This window comes from Ursus maritimus, unplaced genomic scaffold, assembly GCF_017311325.1.
Source record: "Ursus maritimus isolate PB19 unplaced genomic scaffold, ASM1731132v1 scaffold_35, whole genome shotgun sequence".
Lineage (NCBI taxonomy): Eukaryota > Metazoa > Chordata > Mammalia > Carnivora > Ursidae > Ursus > Ursus maritimus.
In genome coordinates, this window is record NW_024426119.1 from 21,216,605 (window position 1) to 21,230,793 (window position 14,189).

The window sequence follows — 14,189 nt, forward strand, 5'->3', positions numbered from 1 at the left end:
CATGACCCTGAGATCAACACCTGAGCCAAGCTAAAGAGTCAGATATTTAACGGACTGAGCCACCCAGGTGCCCCTGTTTAATTTGATTTTTAATTCCAGTGTAGTAAACATACAGCATTATATTAGTTTCAAGTGTATAATATAATGATTCAACAATTTCATACCCATTCCTGTGCTCATTAATAAGTGCACTCCTACTCCTTAATCCCCAACACCTATTTCACCCATCCCCCCACCCACCTCCCTTCTGGTAACCATCAGTTTGTTCTCAATAGTTGAGAGTCGGCTTCTTAGTTTGTTTCTCTTTTTTCCTTTGCTTGTTTTCTTCCGTGAATTCCACATTTGAGTGAAATCATAATGGTATTTGTCTTTCTCTGATTGACTTACTTTGCTTAGCACTATATTCTTTAGCTCCATCTATGTTGTTGCAAATGGCAAAATTTCATTCTTTTATTATGGCTGAACAATATTCCATTGCATACACACACACCACACACACACACACCGACATCTTTTTTTTTTTTTAAGATTTATTTGTTAGAGAGCAAGTACACAAGTGGGATAGGAGAGAGGGAGCCTGACATGGGGCTCAGTCCCAGGACCCTGGATCATGACCTGAGCCAAAGGCAGACACTTAATAGACTGAGCCACCTCAGGCACCCCTCACACCCAACATCTTTATCCATTCATCTACTGATGGACGTGTGGGCTGTTTCCATAATTTAGCTATTATAAATAATGCTGCTATAATCATAGGGGTGTATGTATTCCTTTGAATTAGTGTTTTTGTATTTTTGTATAAATACCCAATAGTGTGATTACTGGACCACAGGGTAGTTCTATTTTTAACTTTTTGAGGAACCTCCATACTGTTTTTCCCAGTGGCTTCACCAGTTTGCATTCTCACCATCAGTGCACAAGGGTTCCTTTTTCTCCACATTTTTGCCAACATTTGTTGTTTCTTATGGTTTTGATTTTAGCCATTCTGACAGGTGTGAGGTGACCCCTTATTGTAAGTTTGAATTTGCATTTTCCTGATGATGAGTGATGTTGAGCATTTTTTAATGTGTCCTTTGGCCATCTATCTGTCGTCTTTGGAGAAATGTCTGTTCATGTCTTTTGCACATTTTTAAATTGGATCATTTGTTTTTTGGGTGTTGGGTTATATAAGTTCTTTATGGATACTAACCCTTTATCACTGTCATTTCCAAGTAACTTCTCTCATTTGGTAGGTTGCCTTTTAGTTTTGTTGATTGTTTTCTTTGCTGTGCAGAAGCTTTTTATTTTGATGTAGTCCCAATAGTTTATTTTTGCTTTTATTTCCCTTGCCTAAGGGGACATATCTAGGAAAATATTGCCATGGCTGATGTCAGAGACATTACTGCATGTGCTCTCTTCTAGAATTTTTATGGTGTCAGGCCTCACAGTTAGGTCTTTAATCCACTTTGAATTTATTTTTGTGTATGGTGTAAGAAAGTGGTCTAGTTTCATTCTTTTGCATGTGGCTGCCTAGTTTTCCCAACACCATTTGTTGAAGAGACTCTTTTTCCCATTGGATATTCTTTCCTGCTTTGTTGAAGATTAATGGACCATATAATTGTGGGTTTATTTTTGGGTTTTCTGTTCTGTTCCATTGATCTATTATATCTATTTTTAGGCCAGTACCATACTGTTTTGATTACTACAGCTTTGTAATACAACTTGAAGTCTGGAATTGTGATACCTTAAGTTTTGCTTTTCTTTTTCAAAATTGCTTTGGTTATTCAGGGTCTTTTGGGGTTCCATATAAATTTTAGGGTTTTTTTTTCGTAGTTCTGGTGAAAACTGCTGTTGGTATTTTGATAGGGATTGTATTAAATATGTAGATTGCTTTGGGTATAATAGACATTTTAACAATCTTCTTCTAATCCATGAGCATGGAATGTCTTTCCATTTCTTTGTATCATCTTCAATTTCATCAGTATTTTACAGGTTTCAGAGTACAGGTCTTTTTTACCTCTTTCATTAGGCTTATTCCTAGGTATTTTACTATTTTTTGTGCATTGTAAATGGGATCATTTTCATAATTTCTCTTTCTCCTGCTTCATTATTAGTGTATAGATATGGAACAGATTTCTACACACTGATTTTGTATGCTGAGACTTCACTGAATTCATTTATCAGTTCCAGTAGTTTTTTGGGGGAGTCTTTAGGGTTTTCTATATATAGTATTATGTCATCTGCAAATAGTCAGAGTTTTAGTTCTTCCTTACCAATTTGAATGCCTTTTGTTGTCTAATTGCTGTGGCTTGGACTTCCAGTACTATGTTGAATAAAAGTGGTGAAAGTGGACATCCTTGTCTTGCTCCTGACCTTGGGGGAAAAACTCTGTTTTTCCCCATTAAGTATGGTTATCACTGTGGGGTTTTCATAGATAGCCTTTATTATGTTGAGGTATGTTCCCTCTAATCCTACCTTGTTGAGGGCTTTTATCACGAATGGATGTTTTTCTGTGTCTATTGAAATGATCATATGGGTTTTATCTTTTCTCTTATCGAAGTTATGCATCCCATTAATTGATTTGCAAACATTGAACCACCCTTGCATTCCCAGAATAAATCCACTTGATTGTGGTGAATGATTTTTTTTAATGTATTGTTGGATTCTGTTTGAGTAGCAACCGTTTTTTCTAGAACCAGAAAGCATAGTAATGTATTTCTTTAAAAATGAAAAAAAAAATGAATGTGTGTCAACTTCTAAAATTTATTTCTTAAAAAATATTTTGTCTTCCAGGAATCTGTCTTAAACTATCGGTTAGATCCTCTTGGCATTGTTGATGGTTTTACTGCCGAGGTCGGGGCAAGTGGTGTTTTCTGCCCCACACATTTGACTCTTCCAGTTGAAGTGTCATTCTACAGTGTTTCAGATGATAATGCTCCCTCTCCTTATATGGCAAGTATTTTAAAAATTGTCTTTGCTAAAATCAACCAATTTAATGACAAATGCCTTTAAAGAGATTTAAGACTGCTTTCTAGCAATGCTTGAAAACAAAGCATTTCCTAAGAGAATACTGAAGTCTGAATAGGGATTAAGTACCAACATGTTACCTCACAGTCATTGAACACTACATCAAAAACTAATGATGCAGTATATGTTGGCTAACTGAACATAATTTAAAAAAAATGTTACCTCAAAACTTCTTTTCCAGCTAGCTCTAACAATGAATTTGCTCTTTTGTATTTGAGGATCTGCTGAAAATTTACTTGTTTCTATGTGATTTGAAATCATGATAAAACAGATTAGTAACACTATAATTTCATATCTTGCTGAGTTCACACAAATTCTCAAGTGCTTACTGTGCCCCCTGGTCCCACAAGTGTTGGCTTCACATGTGATCCTCATCTCACGAAGATTTACGTAAAGATTTGGTGAATTAAGTCTTCTGTAAGACCCTTCACCCCCTTTCTCCTATTTGTTTTGAGACCATTTTTTTTTCTAATCCTAGAGTTGTTTTCTAATCCTAGCTATTTCTGTTTCCATACTTATGTTCTAATGGGGAGAATAGGATAGCCAAGAGTAATTTAGAGCAGTTTTGAGCCTTATGATTCTATGATTTCATCTTTCCCTTTTTTTTTTTAATTTTGATCACTTGAGGTTAAAATAAGCCTTCAACTGCAAAAATGACACTGGGTCCTAGTGTACGTTTAATGTCAGCCCTTTACAAGAGAGAAAGATGGAGAAGAGGCTAACAGTGTAGCTCTATAAAGAAGTTTACAGTGATGCTATCAAATATGGAGTCAGATCTGTGTTTTCATGTTAAGTCTTACTTTGAGAAGTATAAATTGCTATAGCAAAAAATGTACAGCTCTGGCCTTGTTACTTGAATTTCTTAGCTTACCACATGGCCCTGTTAACTCCTCTCCTAACATCCCTCTCTCTGGCTTTCTAGATTTTCAAGGACTAAAAGTTGTGAAAAGGGAATTCTATGCAATTGAGAAACAACAGAGGAAAGGAAATTAAACATTTTGGGGGACTGAAATATAACCTATTCATTATTGGCCCAGTTTGCTCAAGGAAAGTTATTTTAGCCTTTTTCCAGTCTAAGGGTGAAATATTTTTTTTAAGGTTTTATTTATTTGAGAGAGAGCAAATGAAAGAGAGAGAGAGCAGGAGCAGGGGGAGGGGCAGAGGGAGAGAGAGAAGCAGACTCCACAGTGAGCAGGGAGCCCGATGCTGGGCTCGATCCCAGGATCCCCGGACCTCGACCTGAGCCAAAGCAGATGCTCAACTGACTGAGCCACCCAGGCATCCCTGAAAATTTCATTTAAGAGCCTGATCAGTGTTTCATACTTTGATTAAAAAAAAACAAAACAAAACATAGTGTTGTCTGTTCATTTATTCCAAGTTTTCTTCCCCCAATAATATTTATATTTGTGGATCATAGTCATAAGGATGCACAACATTAACTATTATCTAAAACAAAGACCCAGTCCTTCATGAATCTGTCAAGTTATCACAAAGCCACTTCTTATTCATTTACCATGGAAAGATATATCTACTTTCCCTGTAAAATTTTGAAAAAATAATAGTTAATATTGATAACTAGTAACATGGAAAGTACAACTGATGTACGTTCAATTTCAGAGTAAATGTATCATTCTGGAGTGCTTACAATATTAAAATAGAACTATAAAAGGTATCCATTTTGCTCTACCAGGACAGCAACAAGTCTCGTCAGTTTCACATATTCTATTGGCGCTTAGTAATCACAGAACGGAAATGTAAGGTCTACAGTATTGTAATCTGTCATAATGTACAAAGTCCCCAATGATTTAGGATGATTTAGAAACAAGATGAAAGAGCAAATGGCTGAAATCAATAAAAATTCACTCAAAGATGTTCAGTAAATATTTTTGAGTGAAATTTACAAGCAAGAGTGAATTTGAACTACGCTTTTAAAAAGCAGACCAGCATTAATCCATGACTTTGGTTGACATCTAAAACGCATAGGATTAAGAGATAAAGGGTTTTGTGTCTTTGTCTCCAGAAAGTACAAACAAATGATTACAGCTTTTGATATTGGAAAGGGTATGAATCAGGTTATCGAGGTTGGCTCAATTTGTCCTTTAAGAATCCCTGACTTACTCTTCTCTGATAATATTCTTCAATAAACTTCCCATTATATAATTAATTTTTTTTTCTAGGTTAATTTATTCATTAGGAATAGGTTCCTTTTGTAAATGACCTAGTTCAAATCTTAGACCACAAATCTTTCCTATTATAATAAAATTAATCTTGCTTCTTCAGGGAATCTTATTTACATTTTGGTAGTTTAGTGTATTTTCAAAGGCTTGATCACATTTTGATAAGACAGTATATATCACAGATCAGCAGAACTGAGACACAAGATTCCTACTCGTTACCTTGGGATCTCTCATCACAAATACCGTGAATGACCATAAAGGTAAAATTTTGCACAGAAAATTCTGTCTTTGTGGTGTAGAAGTGGTATGGGACTTTTCATTAAATAATTCCTCAAATATTAGCGCAAAGCCACATAATCTCTCTCTCCAATTTGGGTATCAGTGGTAAAAATGTTCTCCAACTGCTACATAACAATATTTCACTGTTTAAAAACTGTTGAATGGTGGAACCAGGTAAAATGGTCTAAAGAATGTATGCCAGTGGTAAATTCATGGTATGACTTCAATTATCATAGTATTAACAGGACCATATATTATTTTTTTTGTATTTGTAATTCACCAGATTAAGGTAAACTTTTTTGTTTTACTTATTGCATATTCTCTATAGCAGAGTAATTTGAGGGGTTTTTGTGTGAGATTTTGACTCAAATTAGTTTATCTTAACCTTTCTATTCCATCCTAAAATGCCAGAAGGAAAGTATTTTTCTTATGTTAAATACAATAAATTTTTATAGGTAAATACATTAATATGCTGACCAACTAAAATAATGAAATTATTAAAATATAACAAATAATAAATTAATATTAATGAAATTCCAGATAATTTCCCAATTTGTATCTAAAATTCCTAGTTTGCTGATGCCCCTACTGATCTTACATTGCTTAGAAATGGTTGTAAAGTGTTGGCATACATAAACTATAAGGTTTTAAAAATACACATACTGTCTTTATAAATTGATTTAGTTACTGTTACCATGTTCTGAAAACTATTAAAATTGTATGTATTACAGGAAATAAGTGTAGGTTTCATAATAGTTTTTGCCCCAACAGTTTTCTTATATGTTTTTAGGGGAAGGTAGCAAGTGAAATAGTAATGTATTGCCTACAGCAATGTGATTATAAAGGTAGCTATTATTTGGATATATTTTACTTTCTCTTTCTGGAACTAGGAAGAAAAGGGGGCATTATATGCCATAGCTTTTTTTTTTTTCACATAAAGCAGATAGTAAGAGAGAAATTGTTAAAGCTTCATTACCGCTTTGGTTAGGAACGCAGTTTGTTGATATGCTTTTTTTCGTGCTTTAAATGACCATGTGGTAAATCAGATTAGACAAGAACAACCTGTGTCCTTTCAATGACCATTTCTGTGAATATTTCCTAATATTAATGTGTCAATTAAATAGTCTGAGGATGGCACTTGACTCACGTAGCAGAGTCTGGCCCTCCTTTGTGCCCTTTTTTTTTTTACCCTCCAACCCTGGTCTGTCTTACAAATAACAGAGATGTTTGATGGGACAGTCCTGTTTTATATTTACTTTTACTGAAGGTCGACATGTTTTGGCATGTACAATATAAAATGATGGGATTTGAAATGTAGAGCGTGCAATTATTCTACATAACTACTTTAAACTGTTACCCCAGTTAAATGAATCACCCTTCCTTTCTTAAAGCTATCTACAAATTAAATTTCACAATTACCACCTGTAGTCATTTGGTCATCTTGCTTATCTAGAAACTTTCACATATTCAATTCTAGCTTTCCTTGTTTTAATTTATGCTTATTTGCCATTGTTTGGGTTTCTGTAGTGATTAGAACATCCTTCTCAGAAAACTACTTTATTTAGTACAGTAATACTTCTCAAACTTTAATGTACATATGATATCATCTGGGGAATCTTAAAATACAGCTTTGATTTGGTAGGTCTAGGGAGAATTATAAATTGTGCATTTCTAAGAAGTTTATCGGTGATGTTGATGATGCTGGTTTGTCTCTAGTCAGAAATCCATATATTAATTTAACTCACTTACTGAAGAATTAACTTCAGTGTTGGCTACGACTTTAGACCCTTTTGCATTCCTGACTTTTTGTATGTCCAAAGAACAATAAATTGGTCGCTTCTTCATTTCCCTCCTCCTGTGTGATACAAGGGAATAATCCTACCTTCTCCCTTTATTTCCTTTTCAGTTAAGGAGCTTCTATATTGTATGCCTTAATATAAATTTCAAGCAGTGTAATGTTTTATTATTTATTGCAACATTTCCAGGAAGAACAGTAAATGTTTTCCTTTGGGGTGGGACCCTCACTGTTCCATGCTCAGAATGTATCTATTGATGGGAATATTTTTGCATACAAGTAAAATTCTAAAATGTTAGTTATTACATGGTTTATTATTTTTAGTCTTTTATATACATGTGCATCAGTTTGTACTTAATTTGTCTTCTTTTATTTCAAGGGTGTGATTACTTTAGAGTCCCTTGGTAAAAGGGGTTATCGAGTACCTCCTTCAGGAACAATACAAGTGGTATGTGTTTTATAGCCTACAATTGCAATAATCATTCTCTCACATACATATAGAACTTAGCCCTTTCTCCTGCTACTGCTGCTGCAACAACTTTGGTAAGTAACAGTGGGGCTGCAGCTTTCTTTGGAGTTTCCCTGCTCTGCCCCAGGAATGGCCATGTGGGGACCTTCATAAAAGGAAAGCATAAATAATCTAATGAAGGTGAATGCTTTAGAAAAATAGTATATGACAGTTTACATAACTTAAATAGAGCTCTTTTCAATGTAATTAGAACTTAACATTACTAGTGCCTTCTACTTAATATGATTAGCCAGACTGAGATTGACCTATTTAAAAGGAGACCTCAAATATTAGTCTTGCTTTGGCAGGAAAACTTGGAAAACAAAATTAACCCTAGTGTAATAATTTCTAAATTAATCTACTAAGATGGTTATACAGACTAGGAATGTAGTCTGACAGATATGAGGGCAGAGAAGGCATCCTTTTCTTTTGGTCTAGGTGTTGATCTAGTTTGGGCTCAGGAGAATTCCTCTAGCCCAGAGCAATCATTCATCACTGGTCTTGTGGTCTCAGAAGAGTAATTTGATATCAAGGCCAGTTTGCGATTGAGTTCATCTCCAAGTCAGACGCAGGATAATCCTGCAGGCCCAGAAGTCTGTTACAAAGCTGGCTTTTGCAGACTAAAAAGAATCTAATTGATATTTGTCGGTTATTCCTCAATAAAAAAGCTGAAATTTAAAAAAGAAAAAAGTCAAGCTAAGTTCCTTACACTCAGTATCTGGTCTAATTCAATAAGGCTGCTTATGACTTTTGGCCTCAATGTAATCAGTGTTTCACCAGACCACTTTTACTCATCACCAGTGTTTGAATACAGCAAGGAGTCTGTACATTTATTTCCTGTCACACAGGGATGAAACATAGTACTATGCAATACATATGTGTGCATACAGTGCAGTCTATACACATACATAAATTTTACCAAGGAAGAATCACTGCATATAAAAGTAAGACTTTTATGTTAAATGGATTTCTTGAACTAAAATGAGTGATAATCTTCTCGTTTTCTTGCCTCTGGCTGTGTGGTTCGTGTGACAGAGGGGGTCACTGGAAAGCTAGCTATCAGTTGTCATAATAATAAGGCATAAACCCAGAGGCGGTATATTCGTACCTCTTTGTTTGAGGACTGCCAACTTTTAAAGCGATTAATTTTAAATCTGAAATTTAGGTATGTCTTCATTCCTTATATAGTTTAATTATGTATAAACATGGTTTGAACTCCTGGCTTGCTAGTTGTTGTGGTTATTGAATGTATTAGCCTTAATCTTAAGACTCACTAGATTTCAAAAGTTGGATCATAATATTGATATATTTCTCATTTTGATTCAGTGAGTGATGTCCAGTGCCACGGATGAGCTTCTGAAAGCATGGGCACCAAGTTACCTATTGATGTGTTGGTAATTTGGTTAAAGTCAGATCAGCAACTTGGGATCTTGTTTAAGAATTAGTACTTTAAAAAATAATATTACTCCAATTATTAATAGCCAAGTATCAATTGAACTTAATTCAGTCTTCACTGAGGATACATATTTTGGTCTATTATGATATTGATGATTTTTTTAAAAGCTTAGTGTCTCTACAGTTTTTGCAATGAATCCAACTGTGAGAACATGAAGTATTATTCAGCCTACTTTGTAACTAATAATAATGAACTTTATTTTCTAAACCTGGAAAAATTTTCCAAATAAGGAAATTTCTCATTTTTGAGAACATATTTTTAATTTTATGTAACTATATATACCTATTATACCAAAAAGTCTAGTTTTATCTAGCTATTTTATTTTTAAAATTTTCTTTTTAGTCACTGTTAAAATGTAAGGAAAATTAACATTCTGAGTATTTTGCAGCTGACACACTTTAATAAAGCTAATGTTTGAAATAAGTGAACTGGAATGTTTTTAATCCAGTAAGGGTGTATTTTGCTTACTTTAGGGGAAACATTTCTTAAAATCTGAACAAACAGTAAAAGCTATATATTGTCTAATATGCATTTTGTGACTAAAAATTTTTATTTGTTACAGGATTTTATAGTATTGGGAAATGAAAAAATTGAACCATTTTTTAAAAAAATATCGAATATCACTTAATAAACTTTAAAAATGTTATTAACTTGAGTTTCCAAAACTGAATTATATCCACTGGGATTTACTTATTGTTTTAAAAAACCTATTTTATTATTGGCACAATCATTTTGCATCAAATCAACAAATCACTTTTTAAGGAGTAATTTTTATGTTGTTTCTTCAGACCTTATTTAATCCTAATAAGACTGTGGTGAAGATGTTTGTTGTGATATATGACTTACGAGATATGCCAGCTAATCATCAGACATTCCTACGACAAAGAACTTTTTCTGTACCTGTTAAACAAGAAATGAAGAGAAGTGTTAATAAAGAGAACATCCGACATACAGAAGAACGGTTATTACGCTACCTCATACATCTGAGGTAATGTTTCAAATAAATATGAAAATATGTTACTTCAGAAGAACAACTTCAAAATTTTAGTTTATTTTAACACCTGTCACTCTAGCTGGACCAGTGTCCTTTGAAATTTGCTTAATTTGGAAACTTTTCATATGCCAAGATGCAGAAGACACATGGTATATCTTCCTGCGGTCGTTACTTGTTGAATTAGGAGAGTTTTCATTTATAGCGACGTAATGTCAAATATTTTATATCAAAACAAATGCTGACATATCTGGGGCAGTGAAACACATTTTTGAAACCAATAGAATTATAATATGGGCCACATATGTGGTTCTGTATTTTCTAGTAGCCACATTTTAAAAAGTAGTAAGAAACAGGAAAGATTAATGTATTTTATTTAATCCAACATACCCAAATGTTATAATTTGAATATATAATCAACATAAAAATTATGAATGAGGTATTTTACATTCTTTTATTGTACTAAATATTTGAAATCAAGTATAGATTTATAGGAACAGCACAGCTCAATTTGAACTAGCCACATTTCAAGTGCTCAGTATCCACATGTGGCTAGTGGCTACTGTATTGAGCAGAGAAGTTTTAAACTTTCATTCATTTAACAAATATTTATGTATCAGGTATGCTTCTGGGCACTAGGGAAGCAGCAATGTGAAAATCTCTGTTCTCAAAGAGTTTATATTCTAGTAGTTCCATCAAAACTACCTTTTCCTCTAACTTTTGCTACCCAGGTCACAGCTCTAGGTTGTGAGAAACTGTTTGCCCTTGAGGTCCTAGTTGCCAATATTCTAGGGTTAGGTTTTCGGCCCTGAAATCCTAGTGTAGCTCTCATGCAATGAGCAAATCTGTTGGTTAAGAGAGAGCTGAATAGCCTTTTTTCTTTTTTTTTTAAGATTTTATTTATTTATTTGACAGGGAGAGAGCACAAATAGGGGGAGCAGCAAGCAGAGGGAGAGGGAAAAGCAGGCTCCCTGCTAAGCAGAGAGCCTGATGTGGGGCTCGATCCCAGGACCCTGGGATCATGACCTGAGCCCAAGGCAGACCCTTAACCAACTGAGCTGCCCAGGTGCCCCTGAATAGCCTTTTGCTTATTACTTTGTTCTTAGTAATTTTCTGATGCTGTTCATAGTAAGTTCTCAGTCACATCAGAGAATAATTTTAGCCTAACTCCTTGCACCAAAAGTCACTATTCATGAAAAGGAGGCATCTCTCATCCAGAGCCTAGGCAGAAGACCTCTTTAATCTGCTACTGATGGTGACCACCAGCTATCTTTCAATAGATCTGCCTTGTGGTGGTCTGGAGTGAATAAAGAGTGAGCCGGCCACTCAAGTCCCATACCTGAAAAAGTCTAGTACTGCTTAATTGATACTCTTACCTTGGGGTCTTGTGCCTGGTGTTCTGAATCCTAAGGACATGTTGAACTGGCTCAGTGTTTCTAAACCTAACTCTGCACCACTGTCATGAGCATAATGGGGAATGTTATACAAATTGTGGAATGAAAAATCTGAAAACAGACATGGAAGACTTTTTAGAAGAGAAATGGTATGAAATAGCAGACTATAAGAATAGCTCCCAGCCCAATCTAGGGTAAGATTCAACTCTCTCTAAACTTCCATTTGATACCATTCCTTTTGAAGTTTCACCACCATAGCCATAGGTAACCAACATTCACTAAAGTAAACATCAACTACCCCAGCCTTTATAACCCCCATAGTGATTAGGTACTTCAAATGCTGTAAAGAAACCTCTCTGGGAAGTATACCACATATGTATGAGTATATTATACTTGCAAAATGTCTCAGTTTTCTCCTTCAGATTAAGGAGAAAGATTTTAGTAGCATATATGGTAGCAGATTTTAAGATTAACTGGAAAAAACTTCAGACAGAATGAAAGAGTGAGCTAACATTCAGCTCACATACAACTGACCACCAGATTTTTCAGCTAATTTAGAAGTAAAATTCATAAACCCAAAGAGTATTTCTGCTATGCAAAGGGAAAACCAGAGAGATGAGCACTAAGGAGTATGTTTGTATGTTTGACTATCTTCCAGATAAGTTTAAATGACAAAAGACTCTAGCCCCCGGTGTTATGTTATAGATATTAGCAGGAGATAGACACAGTTCTATACACAGTTTTGATAACCATTTTCATTTCACTACAAACTTGTCTTTTTAATGATGGTTAGGCTTTATTTAGCAAGCCATTACTGATGATAGCAGTAATTCCTCAGTACTTGATTATTTTCTGTGGTGAGTTTTCAACTTTGGAATCCATTTTAATGCACTCAGAATTGGGAGAGGGCAAGTTATGTGAAATGGATGTGACTAGAAGATGCTAGGACTACAAATCCCAAATGTTGTCTGATTGATGTGAACCGAAACTTGACACTCTAGGTGAGGGAAGGTGTGCGTGTCAGGGATGAAAAGTAGGGCGGTATGTGAAACAAGCGTTATAGAAAGAAACATCTCTGATAATATGAGAAGGAAAGGGCGTATGGATTGTTTAGGGAGTAATAAGGGAGAAGCACTTAACTAGCAGCACATACTTTGGCCATAGAAGACTAAAATATCTTGTTAAAGAGTCACTCGTAATATTGTAGCAAGGCTTAATTCTTGCTGCTCTCAAAATTTAATGACTCAAGTTTGTTTGTTTTAAAGACTCAGTCCCTGAAATATTGTATCTTTCTGTTTGCTTGTTTGTATAGGTTCCAGAGTTCTAAATCTGGAAAGATCTACCTCCATAGAGATGTACGGCTCCTGTTCTCAAGAAAGTCAATGGAAGTTGATAGCGGTGCTGCATATGAACTCAAATCTTACACTGAATCGCCAACAAACCCTCAGTTTTCACCAAGATGTTGATAAGGAGTGACAGTTTAAAGTATTTGCTCAGTACCCAAGTTTGAAAGTAAAAATTAGCATAGAACAGAGTGTACCAATTAACAACCAGGAGAGTGGATCCTCTCCTGTTATCCTGGACCAGTTTTTATTAAAGGATTCCTGGAATGAGATCCACATATTCCAAGTAGACTGGAAACACTCATGTCCTAATAATCCTTTTTGTACTGTTGAAACCACTTCATTGGACGTGTTGCAATAGCAACCCCCCCCCAGTTAGATTAGTGTTTACACATTTTATTTCTCAGTTATTTAATATTTAATGTTTCCCTTAATACTCAAGTGATGTTTGTCTCTAGTGTTCTAATGTAGCACAAATCCTATGTAAAATCATACTATGTATTTTTGACATTAATGTTGAAATCCAAAATATATGCACAAGTCTTTAATTTTGTGTGATGTGTTTTAAGTACTATTCATTTAATTTATTGAAAATGAGAATGAAATGTTGAGCTTCTTTAAGATTAACGCACTATGCAAGCATGTGTACTTTTTATATTTCCCAGCTCTAGTTTTTACCCCATCCAGGTTGCTGTCTCACATACTAGTCCTTTAACATGCTGTTTTGGCAGTGCAACGTGGACTAAGCTGCTTCACATTCCCTTTGCAAGTTCAAATCATTATGCCCATCCATACTCCTAGAACTCCTTATCCCCCAAACAGTTCTATTTTTCCTTAGTTACTACTACAGAGGCTTTACATTAAATTGCTGTCCCATGCTAGATAACTTTTGCAAATTGTTAAAAAGAGTATGTACTTTGAAAACAAATTAGTATTTATATTGTAAATATATGCAAAAAACAAAGAAATGTGTATTTGGCTTTTATTTTTTAGATGAGACATTCATGTGATTGAGTGATTTCTGGTAGCCATCAGACGGTTTCCATTCTAGCTTTACAGCAGACAAGAGGAGAGGGAAGATGTCTTGAGCCTCTTCCCCAAAGAAATTTATCACTTTTTTAAGATTTTATTTATTTGGTGGTGCCTGGATGGCTCAGTCAGTTAAGTGTCTGCCTTTGGCTCAGGTCATGATCCCAGGGTCCTGGGATTGAGTTCTACATCGGGCTCCTTGCTCAGTGGG

The 14,189-nt window shown here is 34.9% G+C and overlaps 1 protein-coding gene across 4 annotated transcripts in view; it reads left to right on the forward strand.

Annotated features, from left to right (window-relative positions):
- The window catches only part of FAM214A (family with sequence similarity 214 member A), an 89,501-nt gene extending 75,580 nt beyond the window's left edge, over positions 1-13,921 (forward strand). For 3 of the 4 annotated variants that reach the window (XM_040620625.1, XM_008705985.2, XM_008705986.2), the window contains exons 10-13: positions 2,773-2,931; positions 7,637-7,705; positions 10,010-10,209; positions 12,919-13,921. In XM_040620625.1, coding sequence (XP_040476559.1) covers positions 2,773-2,931; positions 7,637-7,705; positions 10,010-10,209; positions 12,919-13,072 — 582 coding nt within the window. In that variant the 3' untranslated portion in view covers positions 13,073-13,921. Of the gene's footprint in view, positions 1-2,772; positions 2,932-7,636; positions 7,801-10,009; positions 10,210-12,918 lie in introns of those variants that run through there. The other variant, XR_005831978.1, reaches the window with a different exon arrangement.
- Positions 13,922-14,189: the final 268 nt, after the last annotated feature.